The sequence below is a fragment of the Zophobas morio genome, unplaced genomic scaffold (assembly GCF_036711695.1).
Source record: "Zophobas morio isolate AGI-343-1 ecotype UQ-CSIRO unplaced genomic scaffold, CSIRO_AGI_Zmor_V1 ptg000026l, whole genome shotgun sequence".
Lineage (NCBI taxonomy): Eukaryota > Metazoa > Arthropoda > Insecta > Coleoptera > Tenebrionidae > Zophobas > Zophobas morio.
In genome coordinates this window covers 11,362,090-11,383,154 of record NW_026972131.1, presented here as the reverse complement: position 1 = coordinate 11,383,154, position 21,065 = coordinate 11,362,090, and the positions used below count along the sequence as shown (strand labels likewise).

The following is a 21,065-nucleotide window of genomic DNA, read 5'->3' as shown; positions in this document are numbered from 1 at the left end:
TTAGGAGCGGAGATGTCGATAAACTGGAACAGCTGGTGGTAGATGGTCACGGAAAAAAATTGATCGGGGAGTACTCAGCCGACTACAAAACCAGGACCTTCTTGAAGAACGTACCCTCGTTAATGGTAATTATAGCGTTCGGGAACGGAACATTCGAGATCACCAAGTATTTTAGTCCAAGATATCGTTACTTCACGACTCCGTAAATAGTGGTCGCCTGGAAGAACTTAAGTCTTTGTTGGACGAAGAACCAATCGAAAAACGGAAAAAACTAGTCATGGCGAAAGACGAATCCGGGGTTGGACTTCTGCACAAAGCGATCTACTACGACCTCAGAAGCATCTACAAATATTTGATTGAAAAGTTCCCACACATTATATCTCTAAAGGATTCTGTAAGTTATCTTGAATCAGGTTGTTTGTAAACATTTAAAACCATTATTCGTTTAAAACTAATTGAATTTTGATTGACACTAACAGCTTGTATTTCCTTTTATTGGAACGCCCGTCTCGTCACTGTCAACATTTCAGCTTTTATCTCTTTCCATTAAATAACTACGTAATATTGAATCAATATTATTTTGAAAACATTGATTTAGGACGGGCGCACCGCCTACCACTACACCCCCATGTGCAAAGACGTTTCGAGCGTGCAGAAGCTCCTCATCAGTGCTGGAGCCGACTCATCCGCTCACGACTCCAAGCAGCACACTGCCAAATACTACTCGAACCACGTCCAAGAACTAGAATTGCCAAACTCGCAAAAATCGACTGTCAATTCCGGCAAGCTCGGCCCCCACCCAGAGAGTAAGTGCTTCCTAAAGTTAATATTTGATAGGTAATTATTAGAAACCTTTGTCTAAATGATTCGTGTTAACACATCACAAGAGGTCGTCATTAATAATTCAACGCTGCTTAATTTTACTTTCAATCAAGATCGATTATCGAATCCGTATTCAAGAACAGAAGCGTGAGAACCGCGACGTGTTCTTATTATGTAGGTCATTCTAAGAACGTATTGTTTCTCGTTAAAGTAATGAGAAGCTCCGAGTAACCAAAAACATAATAAGTGTGGAAAGTTTCACCAAAGTTACTAGTAGCGGCGAAATGGCGCTGACGTCACTTTGAATTCGGCCAATCAAAGTCGAAATTAGCGCCGCGAAATTTAAATTTCAATAAACCGAAACACTTAATTATTTATTATGTATTTACTTGTAATATTTAGCTACGTTTCTAAATATACCACGTTTACCCAAATTATCCAAAGTTGTTATTTTGGTATTACCCCCACGGCATAACCTTTCAGTCGTTAACAATGTAAGTCCTACATAATTAACTTAAGTCGTACTAAATAATCCACCATTCGATAAAAATTTGTTCTACTTGTCCCTTAGACAACACTTAATGTCGCGATCGATACATTCCGGAAGTTCCAATTTAATAATCACCGATCAGCACTTCCGGGTCGTGTACAACCAACATTATGTTTGTAACGTGCGCCGGAAGTCGTTTACCCCGATAAAATGCTAAAATGTCAACGTTTCGCTTCATTTTCAAAAAAATCCTCAGTCCTTCGTACGATTTTCAAAATTCTCTGTCGAATTCCCCGAAACGACGCAGTTGAATTCGATCGGTTCGCCTGAATAAAAACTGGAACAATAAACACCCCCCAATCAATAAAATAACTAAATTATTAAACTAATAGTCACATGACCCATCACATGACGCATTGTTGGGCTGTACAATACGGCATGGTAACACTCGCACGTAGCCCGCCGTAACCTGAAGATGTCTGTTTAGTCGCGTGCGAAATTTTTTCAACATGAAGGATCTCGCAACAGGTCTCAGTTTCAAGAAGTCGAACATCCGGATTTGGATCCACCAGAGGAATTTGGCGAATTTGCAGCAGGTGGTGTGGGAGGGACATGGGTCCAAGCTTTTGGTGGAACATAGCAACAATTCCAGGATTAGGAAGTTTCTGGAAGCGGTACCCCACATAATGGTGAGAACTCTTATTGCTAAATTTATAAAAGCACTTTTGTTGAATTAGTCGTCATAATTGAAGTACTTGGTTAATCGATTTGGCTAAAAGGCCATTAATTGATTGTTTTTGCTCACAATGCCAACTTTTATGTACACACGGTTCAAGCGTCCTTTATTATTCATTTTGCCCCTCTTTAAAATGACCAGTGACAAATCGATACCAACAACACACATGTAAATAAGTACACGCAAAAAAAGTTTTTGTTGTTCATCAACTTAACAAACTATTGATTCTTCAGTCGATAAACGTGTACATCTTTAATTGTCTGGATAAATCACGACATCGTAAAAGTGACCTTTGTTCTAGGGTCTGATCAAAGACATTCACTCCGACGTGATCAACGACGAGCTCGAAAGTCTCAAGAAACGCATCACTCCACCCATACCTCCCTTGGTACTAACCGGGAAAGACGCCAATGGTTTGACCCCTCTCCACAAGGTACTACACCCATTTTGTCAAAAATAGCACCTACACAAGTTTTACAGGCCGCCGGTCTTGGCAGACACGACATAGCCGAATACATCGTCTCGGAGTACCCCAGCTGCATCAACATGACCGATGTTGACGGTCGAACCCCTCTCCACTACGCCTCTTTGCTTAAAGACGACGGCAAAATGACGACGTTCCTTCTGGACAACGGTGCAGACGAATCCGTCTTAGATAATGTAAGTGCGACCATACCTCCAGATCCTCGTTGACTAACTCACCCACAGAAACAAAAGACTGCTGCCTACTACAAGAATCGATCTTCAGAGCTCGACTCCAAAATCTTGACGGTCATCCCCGAGTGTCCACGAACCGCGAAAGAGTCGTTTTTGTCCACCTTCGACTGGAACCTACTCACGGCGTCTACCCCTACCGAGGAAATCCACAAAGTTGCCAAAAAGTTAGAGAACGGGAGCGAGAAGGCGAGTCCCGAGGAGAAGGAAACCCCGTCTGAGGAAAAAGCACCCGAAGAACCCAAGGAAGAGGAGGTGGAAGTGGAGGAAAAGGTGGAGACGAACGGGGACTCGAATAACAACGAGGAGGTAAACGGAAGCGACGAACCTGAAGAGGAGAAAGGTGCAAACGAAGCGCAAGAGGTGGAAGAACCGAAAGAAGCTGAAGCGGAGGTTGTAGACGAAGAGGAGAAGGAACCAGAGCCGGAGCAACCACAACCAGAACCAGAACCAGAACCAGAACCAGAACCAGAAGCAGAAGCAGAACCGGAAGCAAAACCTGAGCCTGAACCAGAAGCCCCACCACACCAAGAACCCGAAGACATCCCCGAACAACCACCAGAACCACCAGAAGACGACAAAGATAACGTTGAGGATCAAGTCAATGAGCGTCCTGCTAGCACCACTAGTCAGAGCAAGTCGCGCCCGGTGACCGCCAAAGTCGACGACCCCGAACCCGCGACTGAAGTGGAACCAGAAGGGGTCATTGAAGGTGTGGTCAACGGCGAAAACGAAGTCGAAACGTTGAACGAAGAAGGGCAAGGGGCGGCCGAAGCCGACGACGGCGGCGATGATGTCACCGCTATGGTAGAGGCTGGCAATATGGAGCAGCTCGCGTCATTGGTGCTAAACGGAGAGGGAGACAGACTGATTGGTCAAAGCAGCGACAACCCTGAGCTTCAATCGTTTCTAGACAACGTCCAAGTGTACATGGTACGACCACCTCGACGAATAACCACAGTACTTAATTTTTGTTCCAGACGAAAATCAATAGGATACATGTCGCGGCACGGGATGGCAGTTTACGCGATCTTCAAGCTGCTTTAGACAGGCGCAAATTTGCTATTGCTAAAGACAAGGTGTCTCCAAATGGGGCTTCGCCTCTTCATACCGCTGTCATTTTTGGTAATACTAGTATTGTGCGGTACTTGGCGGGGAGGTTTCCTGAAACGGCGCAAGTGACTGATGATAATGGAAGGACGCCGCTGCATTACGCAGCCGTTTTGCCTGACAATGGTCACTACTACAACTTATTGGTACATTTAGGTGCAGATTCAAGGACTGAAGACAACGTAATAACAATCAATGATCAACAAAATTGGTTCTTAGTTTTGTGTTTTAGTTTGGACACTCCCCGGAGTACTACCGGACGCACCAAGAAGACTTCTCGCACAGGACACTCCTACGTGACTTTGGTGCCGACGAAGCCGTCGCGGACGAAATCCTCAGTGATAAAGGTAGGAACTCCAACCCGTACTCTCACTAGCGGCTTTGTTCGTGTTGCCACCCGATTGCGCCACCCGAAAAACAGAAAGTCTCAGGTACTGTTTTTCTTCTATGTGCAACTCTTCAACAAAGCTGTTTGGCTGCCCCTGACATGTTGATTCTCGATCCTCGTAAATAATTCGTCCAATAATCTCATTTTTGTAGTTTATAGTCGCTTTAGCAAGAAGTTCAAGCAATTCGTTGCTAAGATTAGGAAACAAGCCAGCAATTAACCTCGCACGAATTGTTTTCGAGAGTCGCTCTGCGTTTCAAAAAACATTCCCACGGATTTTCCGCACACGTTTCTGTTATTGCAATTATCACAGTTCCCGACGACACGTGTTCCGCTCGTAAAGATCTAGACGATGAGGAGATGCTAAGCGTATTGGAGCGGTGCTATAACGTGTTGCATGGTCGGCGGAATTCGACAGCGGTTTCCGCCGCCTCCAACTCCTCGACTTCGACGCAAATGAGTCTGAGTAGTTCTATTATCACTAAACACACGAAGAAGTACGTTTTTGATTCGATCAAGATGCGACTGACGAAGTTGGATCATAGTTTGTACGACGTGATTTGGCCGAGTGTGAAAAAACTGCCGGCGGAAATGAGTTTCAGAGTCGCTCTTGAGCAGGATTTTCCATCCGGGCTCGTGGCGCCGGATGTTTACGTGTATAAAGTCTTCGGGGACTACATGGAACCGATTATTAAGGACTACAACTCGATTGATGTTCACCACGAGCTCGGGGTACACCCACAGTCGAAATTTTCGCACCAAGACGACGAGAAAATCATCGAAATGGAGTACGATTTAGATCCACAGACGCGGTGGATTATTTCAGGTAGAGTTAGTTCAAAATCGTTTGATTTTGAACTGGAACTTTACTACGTTTGTAGGTACACTCGACTGCAGTAGAAACCTTAGCGACTTCGAACTGCCGAAGTCACTCAGCGTTAGTCAATTAGAGACGGTGGAGAGGTTAGTAACGACGGTTCTACTAGGCAATGATGTCGCTCGAGCTCTGTATCCTAACGCGTCTGAAGACGATTTAGTCGAAGGGTGTGGGGTCTACTACACCATGAACGAAGTACTTGAGGAACCTTCAGAGGCCCGCGTTGTCTTAGCATCCAATGGACTTTTAATCCCGTTGTGGAACATCCCGGAGTCGGATCGGTTGCATGGGAAACATTGGCCCTATGGTCGTGGTGTGTTCCTGAGTAATGGTAACAACCTAGCGGTGTGGATTAACGTCCTGGATCATGTGCGCATAGTGACTTGTACGCCTCACACGAAACCCGGAAATGTGGGTTTAATTTACTCCCGAATAGCCCGTCTGATCGCAGTTCTGGATAAACACCTAGAGTTTAAGCGGGATGATCGCTTGGGTTATCTTTCGGCTAGACCCACCGTCGTCGGTAATACGTTCCAGTTCAACTTCACCCTCCGATTCCCCAACTTGATTAAAGAACCGGATAATCTGAGGCATTTGTGTTTCGTTCGAGGGTTGAGTTTCTACCGGAAAACCAACACGAGTGACGTGGTGCGCATCGGTAACCAACAGTGTCTAGGAATCACCGAGATTCAGTGCTTCGAGGACTTCACCACCGCCTTCGTCAATATCTTGCAACTAGAGAAAGATATGGCCGTGTCGAACTCGCTGCACATAGCAGCCGCTTTTGTTAACATATTCCGAAAAAAGAAATCTTTAGCGAATTTGGAATGAGCGCCGTACACTTTCTCAGTTACTCTTGCACCTTAATTTAACTTATCAGCCGCGGAGACAGTGTACGGACTCTTAGGTTGTAAGCCAACTGTAAATAGTGCCAAAGTTTCACGTAATTTTTTTGTATATAAGTCAGCTCTTTGGCTTTGGATGGACTTTTATCATAGGTCAGTACAATCACTCTTGATTCAGTCACACGTTCTTTGTTCTCTTTGATTTCCCAAGCGTGTACTGTGATCCCACGTGCACTCTGTATTTCCTTGTGGAAGTGTTGAACAATGTACTTCGGACCAAGTGTTGTGTGTGCTTCTAACGAACGACACGCTAGGTTTTCATCACCCTTGTCGCCTTCCTCGCCTTCCGCCTCAAACTCGTTCTTTGGTTCCAGGTAACGTCGTTCCTAGCAATGGCAGTAATAGTCAAGTAGACATGCCGTTCTTTGCAACGGAAGAAGGTCGGTATTTGGCCTCATGTAAGAGTCCGTCTGACTATACTAACACTCCATAACCGGCATTGCTTACAGCGCTCGGAGACCCTTTAATCAAGGGTTTGACTGAAGTAGCAAACAAACGCCCCGACGACCCCATCGCCTTTCTGGCCACTTACTTATACAATTTTGCGAATAATAGACAAAACGTGCAATCGCGGGGTAAAACACAAGTAAATTTACACGATTTCCTGGTGTGCATTTTTTTAAATGTGTCATTTAAACAGGAAAATCAGCAGACTATCACAGGCCCGCCGCAGGAAGCGGATAACAACAACGCGGTTCCTGCGACCATTGAAGTGGTTACGGTGGATCCCGAGGACAGCGGGACGGAAGAAGAGTCAGCTTTTAATAGCACGAGCAGGGTAGGTACTACCACGAATTCACAACTCACTCACAACTGATAATCTAGGACGAACACGGTCAAAGCATGCTCCACTTCGCTGCCGCTAGAGCCCACGGAAGAAACGCGCTCTTCCAGCTGCTAGTCGAAACTGAAATCAATGTAGCGTACCGAGACGAACTCTACAGGACGGCTCGAGACATCAGCATCCAAGCAAACATCCCAGAAAACACACAAGAAATCGACAGATACGTGATGAGCATCGCTACCAAAGGGGACACTGACAAGCTAGTGGAACTACTGTTAGATGGGTACGACCACATTACTGACATTGTAGACGAAAACGACGTCCCAATTATAGAAGCGGTGGCACAACACAACCAACCCGACACAGTATCGTTCCTTCAGTCAATTCTAGCATTCGAGGTAACTCTACATGTCAAAAAAAGCACAAGCTTTAGTGTTGTTGCAGGAGAAACGCGAACGCGTCCACCACGCTATCCGTTTGGGGTCTATCAACGACGTCACGTCGCTCCTGGCGGACGAAAATGACACCGGAAGCGGGAAATTGTTGGCGATTGGGAAAAACAGCTACGGGCGATGTTCATTGCACATCGCCGTGCTCTGTCAACAAGAGGAAATCGTGGACTATTTGGCAAACACGTTTCCGGATACATTGAAGCTTGGAGACAATGTAGGTAGCAAAAATTTTGACTCAGATGACAATTGGTGGTTTTTAGTTGGAGAGGACCGCGCTTCATTACGCTATGGGGGTCGACAATATGGAAACTATCAGTCGGGTTTTGATAAAAGCGGGGGGCAGGCGTATAGTCAAAGACCTAAAAGGCAGACAACCTACTTACTATTTTTTGAACAAGTCGGATATTTTGAGATTGCAAGAGGAAGAAGAGACGTTTTAAGTACCCAGGTTTTAGTCCATCTAGTCAAAAATCACCTTTATATTTTTATACACCTTTTTCAAATAGAGCTAGATTTTATCATAGACACATATTTTGTAATGTATTTGTGTGTTACTGATTTACGTACAACTAGACGTTTCTAATGATATATTTATTGTGTGCAATAAATTTATCATTAGAGAGAATTTATGGAGTAAAATAAAATAGTGTGACAGTACTGACGTTCATTAAAACCCCCAACATCAAGCTACAGATTTCCAAGGATTTGGATTCACGTACGTGACGCTGGACGAATACAGTGCTAAAATCGCAAAATTAATCGACAAGAAGTCCCTTCTTACTAGTACTACTTTCGATTCCTTTATTCATTGGCACCGGTTTCTGCCTATGTTTCGAATTTTTCAACCACTCCTGAAACGCCTTTTCGTTTTCCCGCATCTGCCTCTCCTTCAGTTCCATCTTGTTAATCAAATCCATCTGCTCTTTAATTTTCCTCTCTACAAGACAAATCTCACCCAGTGCTTATCCTTCAACTAACTATTACCATTGTTTAAGTATATTATAGTTGGACAACCTAATACAAATTTTACTTCGCCTAAATAGTGAGCTTCAGGACAAGGAATCCAGGGGGCGTGGGAAAAATTTTTCGTCAACGCGCATTTTCACTACAGTAAGCCAACGTATTAGGTTTATTATACTCTAAATCAGATGGCGCCATCAAACATTAGCAAAGGCAAACACCCTTCACTCTGCTCTTATACGAGGAGTTATCCATAAATCCATAATTAACATTGTTCCGTAAAGAGTAATGTGTATAAACATATATGTACAAAATATGAAAATATACTTGACATAAAAAATATGAAGCAACGCGTTGTAACGTGATAAGAAAGAATTGAATTTAAATGAATTTGACGCATATTTTTATTTGACTATATCTGAAGACTGACAGAAACTTTCCAAGGGTTTTTAAACTGGTATAATTGTTTAGTTTTACAAGATTAAAGTAAAACAAGATTTTAAGTAAAATTCAGATTCGTGGTGTTACAAAAATATTAACACTAAATGAAAATATATGTTCAAAGTAAATAACAGAATGACATAAACTTTCGGCAAATAATTACAAGAGAGAAAAAAACGCATTAAGAACTTAAGAGGCATGTTTGTAATATCGAGTTGTTAAAGGCTGCTTTGAAGACTGTTTGTTTCTATGAAAAACAATTGCTGTTATCGGACATTTTGGTAGATTTTGTTCCAAAAATACGAGATAACTAAATGTTTCTTGAACTAGTTTCCGTAACTTCTAAAATTTAAAAAGGATACGCCGTTCTGCTGTAATAAAATCTAGAATAAGGTCAAAATCACACTAATATTACATCTGATTTTGTTAACCACATGAATATAATTTACATTAAAATAAGTTACAGACATTGTTTGAAATGTTTATTATAGTTCGAAAACAAGATAAAATAAATAAATAAATAAATAAAATGTGCAGTTTATGAACTTCAGAATTTTAGTATAAAAATAATCATGTTTGAAGCTTTATTTTGTCTGTTCCATTTTATTGGGTGTATTGGGCCCCTCTCGGGATATAACACCGACATCATTGCACTGACCCAACGTTCTTCAGCCGATTTCACAGCGATTTGGTTTTCGGATTTTCGGCTATATCTGCACAGTTAACTCTTTGCGCACTGCACACTGACATAGAGTATTTTGTTCACGCGAGCATGAAAAATATTACGCCGAAAGCACTTCTTCAAGTGTTATTTTTTTTAAGATGTCATATTTGTCAGCGTTTCCAAAATTTTCTTCTTTGCACAGGTCAACTAATTTTTCGTAAACCGCATTTTAAAATTTTTGTTACTGTATTTTTTACTTTTTAATTTACTAAAGCATGAAAAAATGCCTTATAGTTTTCTATGAATTTATTAACGAAATCAACTGATAACTTGCGCGCCAGTTTGTGTTAATTAACACCAATAGTGATTATGATAATTTTATAGTTATCATTTTAATGAAATTGTGTTCTTCACTTCGCGAACGACAGCAAACAATTTAAAATTACCGCCAGTCAAGCACCTGAAAATCCATCTCTCCCAAATATGTCTTTCTTGGCACGATTTGTAATCCGAAGTCTCCCTCCACATGCAATTTTTCGTCGCCTGAGAACTTGTTTGATCTACAGACCAAAGCACACTCAGGCCAATATCGGCTTTAAGCGATTTATCTATAAACCGATATTCGTTAGAGTTGATCTGATACACATCCACTACGAAGAACTAACCCATTTCGACCATTGGACTTTACAACGAATAAGTGAACAAAGTTCTTGAACATCTTAACGATTTAATACAAAATGTTCCCGAATGACAAAATTTACATTTCAAATTGTATTATCAAATTACACTCTCCAAAATTTGTCACGAACAATGAAATGACGCAATCTCCAAATTTTACAATAGTAAAATTGTAGTTTCGCCCCGTTTACGGTTTATGCATCCGTGTCGAGTTTTCACCTTGGACGTCAAGATCTTTGGAAAAAAAAACAACATTTTCCAATTTATAATCTTATTTAAATTTTAAAATGTAGAATAGTCCTGATCTTGCGATTTATACCTAAATACGCTATTGGGATTGTTCGGCTTGTCGATTTCTCGATTTTTCAACTTTATGTGTCTCATAAATTTTTCAATATTTCAATTTTGGGCTTTTCCGATTCCTCCATTCTTTAAATTTTCTATTTCTCGATTTTTTTATTTTTCGATTTCTCAATCTTTCGATGTTTCAATGATACGATTTTTCAATTTTTGTCCTCTTCATTTTACGGTTTTTAAATATTTCGATTTTTCAGTTTTTAAATATTTCAATTTTTCAATTTTTCAAATTTTCACGTTTCTAAATTTTCAATTTGCCGATTTCTAAAGTATTTTTTTTATTTGTCCATTTCTGGATTTCCTAAAGTTTCGATTTTTCACATCTTCAATTCTTCAATTTTTCGATTTTTTAAGATTACGATTTTTCAATTTTGCTTTTTTAGATTTTCGATTTCTCAATTTTCCAATTTTTTAATTTCTCAATTTTTTGAATATTTCTTTCAGTTATGAGATTTTTCGATATTTCAATTTTTCGACTTTTCGATTTTTGAATTGATGGATTTTTTTTGATTTCTCGCTTTTTTCCTTTTTGGATTTTCAATTTATTGTAAACTTTAGATTTTTCAATTCTGGGACTGTTTAATGCTTCGATTTCTCAATTTTTAAACTTTTCGATGTTTTAATATTTAATTTTTTTAAATTCTAGGTTTTTCGATATCTCGAGTTTTCAGTTCTTCTATATTTCAATTTTTCAATTTTTCGATTTTTTGAATTTTTATTTTTGATTTTCCGGTTTTTCTTTTTTAAAATTTTTCGATTATTCAATTTTTTAATTTCTCAATTTATCGAATTCAGATGTTTCGTTGTTTTGATTGTTCAATTTCTCAATTTTTCAATTTTTAACTTTCCTTTTCGACTTCCGACTCCTCAATTTCTCGATCCTCCGATTTTTCGATTTCTCGAAGTCTCAGTTTTTGAATTTTTCGATGTTTCGATTTTTGGATTTCTCGGTTTTTCGATTTTTTTCTTTTGAGCTTTTCAATTTCTGGATTTTCCAATTTTTCAATGCCCCGATTTTTCAATTTTTCAAATTGAATTGGATCTCTCGATTCTTCAATTTTGCGATATTTTAATTATTCATTGTTTTAAATTTTAGTTTTTTCGATTTCTCGATTCTTTGACTTTTCAGTTCTTCAGTATTTAAATTTTTGAATTTTTCAAATTTTTGCGTTAAATTTTCAGTTTTCTGATTTCTCAATTAATCTATTTTTGATTTTCCCACTTCTCAAAGTTTCGATTTTTCAGTTCTTCAATTCTTCGATTTTTCGACTTCGCTTTATTGGTTTGTCGATTTCTCAATTTTTGGATATTTCTTTCAGTTTTGATATTTTTCAATACTTCGATTCTTTCATTTTTCGACTTCTAGATTTTTCTATTTTTTGTTTTTGGATTTTCGGTTTTTTGTTTTTTATTTCAATTTCTCAATTTTTCAACTTTTCCATATTTTAATTTTTAAATTTCGATGTTTTGATTATTCAATCTCTCGCTTTATCAATTTTTCCGTATTTAAGTTTTCGATTTTTCGATTTTGGCCTATTTCGGTTTCTCAATTTTTTGGATTTTTCGACTTCTCGATTTTTCGACTACTCGATTTTTTTGTCTTTTGATTTTTTCGATTTCTCGATGTCTCAATTTTTGAATTTTACAATGTTTCGATTTTTCGATTTGTTGGTTTTTCGATTTTTTGCTTTTCGGTTTCTCGATTTTTCGATGTTTCGATTTTTGATTTATCCGATTTTTCAATTGTCCAATTTTTTTAATTCTCGACTTCTCGATTCGTCGATTTTTCAGTTTTTCGATTATTAAATTTTAGATTTTTTTTTATTTTTTGATGTTTGGATTTCTCCATTTTTCAGTTATATTTTAACTTTTCAATGATTTAAATTTTAGATTTTTCGATTTTTCTGTTCTTCAATATTTTTTTATTTTTCAAATTTTGACGTTTCTGAATTTTTAGTTTTCGGATTTCTCAATTAATCTATTTTTTTATATTCCCATTTCTCCACTTCCTCAAGTTTCGATTTTTCAGTTCTTCAGTTCTTCAATTTTTCGATTATTCAGGTTTTTGATTTTTCAATTTTTCGATTTTTTAAGTTTGCGATTTTTAGACTATGCTTTTTTGACTTTTCTGTTTCTCAATTTTTTAATTTCCTAATTTTTTGATATTTCGTTCAATTTTGTGATTTTTCAGTTTTTCGATTTCTCAATTTTAACTTTTCAATTTTTAAATTATTAACTTTTTTCGATTTTTTGAGTTTTCAGTTCTTCTATATTTCAATTTTTCAATTTTCGGAATTTTTAAATTTTCGATTGTCCAATTTTTTTTTATTTTTCGATTTTCCAATTTTTCGATGTTTCGATTTTTGAATTAACCGATTGTTCAATTTCTCGATTTTTAAATTTTAGATTTTTTTTATTTTTTTGTGTTTCGATTTCTCGATTTTACAATTTTCCCATATTTGAATTTTTCAGTGTTTTAAATTTTCGATTTCGGGGATTTACTGTGTTACAGTAGTCATCAGTCATTACTCATCAAGAACGATTATTGCTGTGCGTTAAAATGCCTACATACTGATAAGCACGTACATACAAGACACATTTAAGGCTGTTTTAGTATAATTTTTGCAATTTTAAATTTATTTCTTGATGTCTAAATCGTATATATTTAAATGGTGATGAATATTTTGTGATACAATCTTAGGATAAAATGCATTTTAGTTTCAAAAATAATATGTATTTAATGATTTGACTACTGTTAATAAAAAAAATACGTAAGAAGATGTTCATATTGAATGAATTTGGTGTTCATAGTTTGATGATAACCCATAGATATATTATATATATGTAAAGTCTTCAACACGTACGTTTGCTTATTTTGTGACTGCTCCCCGTCATTGATTAAATACATATGTATATGTATTTAATCAATGTCCCCGTACAACGTAGTGATTAATACGTCCGTTTACTACCTTATCGACATCACGTGCTTACGGACTATTTTTACCCCCTTTCGTAAGGTACCGCCACTTCATAGTGAAGCGAGTGAGATGTAAAATATATATTCATTCTTTTCTACATGGGAAAGTGATTGTCCATATAGGTTGTCCAACTATAATATACTTAAACAATGCTATTACCTAGCTGCGCTTCTTCCTTCTTCTTCAACCACAACTGAAACTTCAGCTGATTCTCGAGCTGCTTCTTCTCCTTCTCGAGCTCCTTGAGTTGCCGCTTCTCCATCTCCTTCTCCTTCTTCTTCTTCGCTTCCAGCTCAATCTTCTTCTTGTTCATCAGCCACTTCTTGAAGTTGTTCCTTTCCAGTTCTAGCATCGCCTCTCGCTCTTTCATTTTCGCCTCCACTTGCATTTTCGCCTCGATTTCTTTTCTCCGTTTCTCGTCCTCTTTCTTCGCGATCCATTTTTTAAACACTTGTTTCTTCGGGTCTTCGAAAATCCCGCTGCTCGAATATTGCGCAATTTTGGGTTTGTTTTCCACGCTCTTCAAAGCGCTACTGGACATAGACATCCCTCGTTCCTCTTTTGGCGCAGAAACTATATTAGTGTTACTGTGACACGGGCAATTTCTCTGCTCCACCGAACAGCTGCATCGTTTGATTTTGGTTTCCAGGACGTGGTCGTTGGAGGGTTTTGGGCGGATGGAGCAACTTTCGCTTGAAACGGTGGTGGATAAAGGTTTTTCGATGTAGATAGCTGAGTTGACGAATTTTCGCGTTATCTTGTGGCCGTTAGTTCGTTCCGGAAAATCGGTCAGAGGGGGTTTGGTTTTCACTTTGTCGGTACTTTTACTACTAAGACCAATGGCTAACATCATTATTTAGAAGATACTTTGATAAAAATAAAATAACTAGACGCACAGCAAAATAAATGCTGTCTAAAGGTGGCATTAAAATGTCAAAAACATCAGTCAAAAGAGGGGCGGAGGGTGGAAAACGGCGCCTTCTGGATTGGGGCGTGTCGCAAATTACGGTACATAAAGGGCGATTTATAAACTTGTCGCTGACGTTGACGTTGCCGTTGTATTAACTTTTGGCGTTACCTTGCCGTTGACGTTGGGTTTTCAACCAATCAAATTGCGGTAGTGTACAGTGCTGCCAACACCATTACTTAGGAACATATTTCACATGGTCATTTCTCGTAGAGAAAAAAAAAAGGATTTTACAATTAAACTATGCCCCTTGGCTTACGATGAATAAAAAATTATCAGAATTGAAACAGGGCGGGTGGGTGGGGCTTACATTTTGCCTTAATTTTCTTAATATTCGTAGCTATCTTTTCACAACAAGAAACTGAAAACATGGTTCACTGCAGAGCTTAACTGCAAAATACTCATTTGTTTACAAGAAATTCTATTTTTCAAATTTTCGATTTCTCGGTTTCTGTAGTTCTCAATTTTCGATTTTTGAGTTTTCAATAAAGTAGATAATCTTCCGCTAGTTACGATTCTGAAATCGCCGTCATGATATCTGGTCCAATAAAGTCGAAAAGTGAATTCAAAATTTCCAAAAAATTTCCAAAAAAGTGGTTAAAATTGGTTCAATCGACCGAAAATTGGTGTCAAGTTGTAGATAATCTTCCGCTGGTTACGATCCTGAAATCGCCGTCATGATATCTGGTCCAATAAAGTCGAAAAGTGAATTCCAAATTTCCAAAAATGTTCCAAAAAAGTGGTTAAAATTGGTTCAATCGACCGAAAATTGGTGTCTAATTGTAGATAATCTTCCGCTAGTTACGATTCTGAAATCGCCGTCATGATATCTGGTCCAATAAAGTCGAAAAGTGAATTCAAAATTTCCAAAAAATTTCCAAAAAAGTGGTTAAAATTAGTTCAATCGACCGAAAATTGGTGTCAAGTTGTAGATAATCTTCCGCTGGTTACGATCCTGAAATCGCCGTCAGGATATCTGCTCCAATAAACCCGAAAAGTGAATTCAAAATTTCCAAAAAAGTGGTTAAAATTGTTTCAATCGACCGAAAATTGGTGTCAAATTGTAGATAATCTTCCGCTGGTTACGATTCTGAAATCGCCGTCACGATTTCTGGTCCAGTAAAGCCGAAAAGTGAATTCAAAATTTCCAAAAATTTTCCAAAAAACTGGTTAAAATTGGTTCAATCGACCGAAAATTGGTGTTAAATTGTAGATAATTTTCCGCAGGTTACGATTCTGAAATCGCCATCATGATATAAAGTCCCATAAAAACGCTCAGTAAATTCAAAATTTCCAAAAATTTTCCAAAAAAGTGGTTAAAATTTGTTCAATCGACCGAAAATTGGTGTCAAATTGTAGATAATCTTCCGCTGGTTACGAATCTGAAATCGCCGTCGCGTATCTGGTCCAATACACCCGAAAAGTGAATTCAAAGTTTCCAAAAATTTTCCAAAAAAGTGGTTAAAATTGGTTCAATCGACCGAAAATTGGCGTCAAATTGTAGATAATCTTCCGCTGGTTACGATTCTGAAATCGCCGTCACGATATCTGTTCCAATAAACCCGAAAAGTGAATTCCAAATTTCCAAAAATGTTCCAAAAAAGTGGTTAAAATTAGTTCAATCGACCGAAAATTGGTGTCTAATTGTAGATAATCTTCCGCTGGTTACGATTCTGAAATCGCCGTCACGATATCTGTTCCAATAAACCCGAAAAGTGAATTCAAAATTTCCAAAAATTTTCCAAAAAAGTGGTTAAAATTGGTTCAATCGACCGAAAATTGGTCTCAAATTGTAGATAATCTTCCGCTGGTTACGATTCCGAAATCGCTGTTACAATATCTGGTCCACTAAAGCCGAAAAGTGAATTCAAAATTTCCAAAAATTTTCCAAAAAACTGGTTAAAATTGGTTCAATCGACCAAAAATTGGTGTTAAGTTGTTGATAATCTTCCGCTGGTTACGAATCTGAAATCGCCGTCACCATATCTCGTCCAATAAAGCCGAAAAGTGAATTCAAAATTTCCAAAAATTTTCCAAAAAAGTGGTTAAAATCGGTTCAATCGACCGAAAATTATTGTCAAATTGTAGATAATCTTCCCCTGGTTACGATTCTGCAATCGCCGTCACGATATCTGCTCCAATAAAGAAGAAAAGTGAACTCAAATTTTCCAAAAATTTTCCAAAAAAGTGGTTAAAATTGGTTCAATCGACCGAAAATTGGTGTCAAATTGTGGATAATCTTCCACTGGTTACGGTTCTGAAATCGCCGTCACGATATCTGGTCCAATAAACACGAAAAGTGAATTCAAAATTTCAAAAAAATTTCCAAAAAAGTGGTTAAAATTGGTTCAATCGACCCAAAATTAGTGTCAAATTACAGATAATCTTCCGGTGGTTACGATTCTGAAATCGCCATCACGATATCTGGTCCAATAAAGCCGAAAAGTGAATTCAAAATTTCCAAAAATTTTCCAAAAAAGTGGGTAAAATTGGAAAATCGACCGAAAATTGGTGTCAAATTGTGGATAATCTTCCGCTGGTTACGGTTCTGACATCGCCGTCACGATATCTGGTCGAATAAAGCCGAAAAGTGAATTCAAAATTTCAAAAAAATTTCCAAAAAAGTGGTTAAAATTGGTTCAATCGACCGAAAATTGGTCTCAAATTGTTGATAGTTTTCCGCTGATTACGACTGTGAAATCGCCGCCACGATATCTGGTCCAATAACGCCGAAAAGTGAATTCAAAATTTCCAAAAATGTTCCAAAAAAGTGGTTAAAATTAGTTCAATCGACCGAAAATTGGTGTCAAATTGAAGATAATCTTCCGCTGGTTACGATTCTGAAATCGCCGTCACGATATCTGGTCCAGTAAAGTCGAAAAGTGAATTCAAAATTTCCAAAAATTTTCCAAAAAAATTGTTAAAACTGGTTCAATCGACCGAAAATTGGTGTCAAATTGTTGATAATTTTCCGCTAGTTACGAATCTGACATCCCCGTCAAGATAGCTGGTCCACTAAAGCCGAAAAGTGAATTCAAAATTTTCAAAAATTTTCCAAAAAAGTGGTTAAAATCGGTTCAATCGACCGAAAATTATTGTCAAATTGTAGATAATCTTCCGCTGGTTACGATTCTGAAATCGCCGTCTCGATATCTGGTCTAATAAAGCCGAAAACTGAATTCAAAATTTCCAAAAATTTTCCAAAAAAGTGGTTAAAATTGATTCAATCGACTAAAAATTGGTGTCAAATTGTAGATAATCTTCCGCTGGTCATGATTCTGAAATCGCCGTCACGATATCTGCTCCAATAAACCCGAAAAGTGAATACAAAATTTCCAAAAATTTTCCAAAAAAGTGGTTAAAATTGGTTCAATCGACCGAAAATTGGTGTCGAATTGTAGATAATCTTCCGCTAGTCACGAATCTGAAGTCGCCGTCATGATATATGCTTCAATAAAGACGAAAAGGTGATTTAAATTTTCTAAAAAAGTGGTAAAAATTGGTTTGACACCAATTTCTGGTTTTCTCAACTTTTAATATCTCGAATTTTTTCATTTTTAATTTTTAGATTGATCGATTTCATAATTTTCTGATTTTCGATTTTTTGGTTGTCCGATTTTTAAAGTTTTTTTATTAATTTTTTGATTTCTCAATAATTGTCGACTTTTTCATTCTCAATATTCTTCAATTTTTTCGAATTTTGAATACTTGGCTTCACGATTTCTATAAAAAAATATCATCAGAATTGAGATAGGACGGGTGGGCGGGGCTACATTTTGCTTCCTTTTTTCTTAATATCTGTAGACTTATTTGGGCAACAAGAAACTTAAAACATGTCTTAAATGTTAAATTTCTGGCATTGTATTTGGTGGGATTAACTAAAGGACTTGTGTATTTAAGTACTTTACCCCACTTACCTCTACCATTACAAAAGTCTATAAATAGAACAAACCCACAGTGCGTCAGTTTAGTCACTTTTGAAATAGTGTCCAACGCAGAAGTGCTGTTTATTTTCTCAAACCAAAACCACCAACAAGTGACATTAACCCACCAGGTAAATATACATAATTTATTTTGTTAAGTTGACATTTATCAATTTTAAAAACCCAATTTAACATTTAAAACGGAGACCTTAAAAAATCATTTCTTAGTAAATTGGTAAATACTTCAAGTAAATCGTTAAACAACCATTACAATAAGCCCTACTTATACTTCTATAATCCCCGAACAATGCCTTAAGTACTAAGTCATTTATAATATTTGTGCGTACACGCTAATAAAACACAATATTTAACAAACGCAGACGCTCGATTATTTTATAAATAAACTCGTAGCCGCTGGCTCGCTTTGCCCCAGCGTCCCCTACCACCCCTACGTCATACCGCTGCGCTGCCGCTTCAAATTTTGAGAATCGCTGTATTGATTACAAGGTCGACGTTACGTAATTTACGCTCAGTTTTGTACTCAAACCATTCCAATACAATGTATTTCCACTCTATCATAGAAACAAGGTTATTTCCATTATTTGCGCATTCATAATCATGTGCTCAAAAAATCTTATCAATTATCTTATTTGTAAGACAAAAATAATGTAGTCGAGCGTTATTTTCCAGAGGAAATTTTCACAAAACACTCCGAAAATCGTTCCACAATGAATGTTAGTGGTGAGTAGAAATTATTAAAAAAAAAGTGAAAGTGTGACGCTGATTTTTTCAGATATCAGAACCAAATATAACGATAGAACGAATTTGTTCTTGGAGGAGGACATCGAGGTTAAAGAACCGTTTCATTTATTTGAAAAATGGTTCAATGGGGTAAGGGGACATCCCGCTATTGAGGAACCAAACGCCATGTGTTTAGCAACAGCGACAAAGTATATATAATTTTTTTAAAACACGTAATTCTTACAAGATTAATAAATTATTCCAGAGATGGTTTCCCATCTGCCAGATATGTTCTGTGTAAAGGGTACAGCAAAGAAGGGTTCAAATTTTTCACGCACTACACAAGCAGAAAAGGGCAAGAACTGGTAATAAATTAATTAATTATTTTTTTTTTTTTAAGAAAATTTCATTGTTTAACTTTCAGGAAGAAAATCCTCGCTGCGCACTTACATTTTACTGGGCGCCCTATAAAAAATCTGTGAGTACTACAACCACTAATAATCTCCATAAAGCACAAATTCCAGGTCCGTATTGAAGGAATTGCCGAAAAACTCCCGTTTTGCGACGCCGACGACTATTTTCAAACCCGACCATACCAAAGTCAAATTGGGGCTTTGTGTAGCAACCAAAGTAAACCAATCACAAGCCGCGAGGTTTTGGCGCGAAAAGAAGAGGAATTAAAAGGGGTTTATAGCGAAGGCGGTGTTCCAAGACCGCCACAATGGTACCAAAAATTTTTTCTTTTTTTTCTATGTTGTATAACGTGTAATTATAGGGGTGGCTATATTGTCAAACCCACCAGCATAGAATTCTGGCATGGCCAAACTGACAGAATTCACGACAGGATTAAATTCAGAAAACCACGCGATTCAAGTGAACCTGATGGAATTCTAACCCACCAAGGGGAAAATGGGTGGATATATGAAAGACTAGCTCCTTAGAGCGCTACTTTAGACTAATTTTAATTATAGCTCGTTTAAGTCCATCTGAACATACCCAATGGGTTGTGTGATTAAAAACGTCTTCCTTTTTTAGCGCGTCTTCAAACTGGACAATACCTCCCCCTACTCCAAAGTAGTGAGATTTAGCGGCTAGAAAACTGTATGTCATAAGAAAAATTCATCAATTAGGTCTCAATTAGTATAGGAAAAGGATACATTTCTCCATTTTTATGTAGTAAGTCACGAAATATAGTCAATATTTTTTTATAATTATTTACGTTGTATATAGTCTCTGAGGTGAAAATAAAATCAAACTTGTTTTCAGTTTGTTTTTGTAAATCTAAAAATGAGTTCCAGTCGCCATAGTAAAATCTGCACTTGTTTGACGCTATATTGTTCAAAAAAACATTAGGAATAGTGGCAGATTTAATCACTTCTTTGTTCTAAAAAAGTTCAGTTGTTTTATGGAACCAAATGATGATTTATTTACATAGTCTTGGAAAACCGTCGTTGCCCCCTTCAAACTTGCATATATTCCAACAACCCCACCGCCACACCCCAAATCAAGCACTCGTTTTTCATTCAGGTCTAAATTTTTAATAAATTCCAACAGATCAAAAGTGCACTCCCAAATTTTCAGCCCTCCTGCAAAAAACTGTGGATAACGCGCCTTCATACAAACACAGAATTACCCTCATACACCGCCGGGATTAAATCGGAATGGTTTTGTTCGGCGTTTAACACAGAATTGTCATTTTTGGGGCCATCATGTCTCAAAGTGTCAACAATATCCTTATCAGAAATATACTTGATATCATAGTTATCGCAATGTATCACGTTCGGGTGGTCATGGTTTCGCAAAATTACGTCTTCCGGTTTAATTTCTCTGCTCTCAAGCCAGTTTACGCACTCCGATTGCGATTCATCTGAAAACGAAAGTGAGGTTATGTTACACCAAGCGGGTGCTCACCACTTGTCTCATTTTCAACATTTTCGTTTGAAAAACCGAACTTGAACATGTTTTTGTGATGTTTTCATCGATCAACGACGATATTTAACGATTTTTGTACACTTTTGTTTGATTTAAATTTTGTTCGACACCAGAACATTTGGAATGAAAAACCCTAGATTTTTAGT

At 37.6% G+C, this 21,065-nt stretch overlaps 5 protein-coding genes across 7 annotated transcripts; 3 read left to right on the top strand and 2 right to left on the bottom strand.

Moving 5' to 3' along the window:
- Nucleotides 1–618: 618 nt before the first annotated feature.
- LOC135136115 (uncharacterized) lies at nucleotides 619–7,864 on the top strand. 2 transcript variants are annotated; one of them, XM_064065246.1, is made up of 13 exons: nucleotides 619–806; nucleotides 1,841–2,001; nucleotides 2,350–2,481; nucleotides 2,529–2,708; nucleotides 2,757–3,695; nucleotides 3,743–4,054; nucleotides 4,105–4,219; nucleotides 6,357–6,422; nucleotides 6,492–6,628; nucleotides 6,683–6,820; nucleotides 6,868–7,224; nucleotides 7,271–7,492; nucleotides 7,539–7,864. In XM_064065246.1, exons 1-13 carry the CDS (start codon nucleotides 629–631, stop codon nucleotides 7,716–7,718), a joined length of 3,117 nt encoding a protein of 1,038 aa, XP_063921316.1. In that variant the 5' UTR covers nucleotides 619–628; the 3' UTR covers nucleotides 7,719–7,864. The 2 variants fall into 2 exon arrangements, with proteins under 2 accessions (XP_063921316.1, XP_063921315.1); XM_064065245.1 differs by having other exon boundaries at nucleotides 6,357–6,440; nucleotides 7,539–7,863.
- Nucleotides 4,360–5,968, top strand: LOC135136601 (arginine kinase). Its single transcript, XM_064065959.1, has 4 exons — nucleotides 4,360–4,378; nucleotides 4,420–4,503; nucleotides 4,574–5,086; nucleotides 5,142–5,968. Exons 1-4 carry the CDS (start codon nucleotides 4,360–4,362, stop codon nucleotides 5,966–5,968), a joined length of 1,443 nt encoding a protein of 480 aa, XP_063922029.1.
- LOC135136122 (coiled-coil domain-containing protein 34-like) lies at nucleotides 7,853–14,270 on the bottom strand. The gene is made up of 3 exons (XM_064065254.1): nucleotides 13,516–14,270; nucleotides 8,069–8,215; nucleotides 7,853–8,019 (listed from the first exon to the last, which is right to left on the bottom strand). The coding sequence occupies exons 1-3, from the start codon at nucleotides 14,207–14,209 to the stop codon at nucleotides 7,961–7,963; spliced, it is 900 nt and encodes a 299-aa protein (XP_063921324.1). The 5' UTR covers nucleotides 14,210–14,270; the 3' UTR covers nucleotides 7,853–7,960.
- Nucleotides 14,271–18,278: 4,008 nt separating this feature from the next.
- LOC135136128 (pyridoxine/pyridoxamine 5'-phosphate oxidase-like) lies at nucleotides 18,279–20,252 on the top strand. The gene is made up of 7 exons (XM_064065260.1): nucleotides 18,279–18,377; nucleotides 18,937–18,987; nucleotides 19,040–19,196; nucleotides 19,253–19,352; nucleotides 19,412–19,465; nucleotides 19,512–19,711; nucleotides 19,763–20,252. The coding sequence occupies exons 2-7, from the start codon at nucleotides 18,975–18,977 to the stop codon at nucleotides 19,926–19,928; spliced, it is 690 nt and encodes a 229-aa protein (XP_063921330.1). The 5' UTR covers nucleotides 18,279–18,377; nucleotides 18,937–18,974; the 3' UTR covers nucleotides 19,929–20,252.
- LOC135136125 (histidine protein methyltransferase 1 homolog) lies at nucleotides 19,933–21,062 on the bottom strand. Of its 2 annotated transcripts, none has more exons than XM_064065257.1 (5): nucleotides 20,899–21,062; nucleotides 20,621–20,854; nucleotides 20,419–20,573; nucleotides 20,145–20,371; nucleotides 19,933–20,086 (listed from the first exon to the last, which is right to left on the bottom strand). In XM_064065257.1, the coding sequence occupies exons 1-5, from the start codon at nucleotides 20,945–20,947 to the stop codon at nucleotides 19,933–19,935; spliced, it is 819 nt and encodes a 272-aa protein (XP_063921327.1). In that variant the 5' UTR covers nucleotides 20,948–21,062. The 2 variants fall into 2 exon arrangements, with proteins under 2 accessions (XP_063921327.1, XP_063921328.1); XM_064065258.1 differs by having other exon boundaries at nucleotides 20,902–21,062.
- Nucleotides 21,063–21,065: the final 3 nt, after the last annotated feature.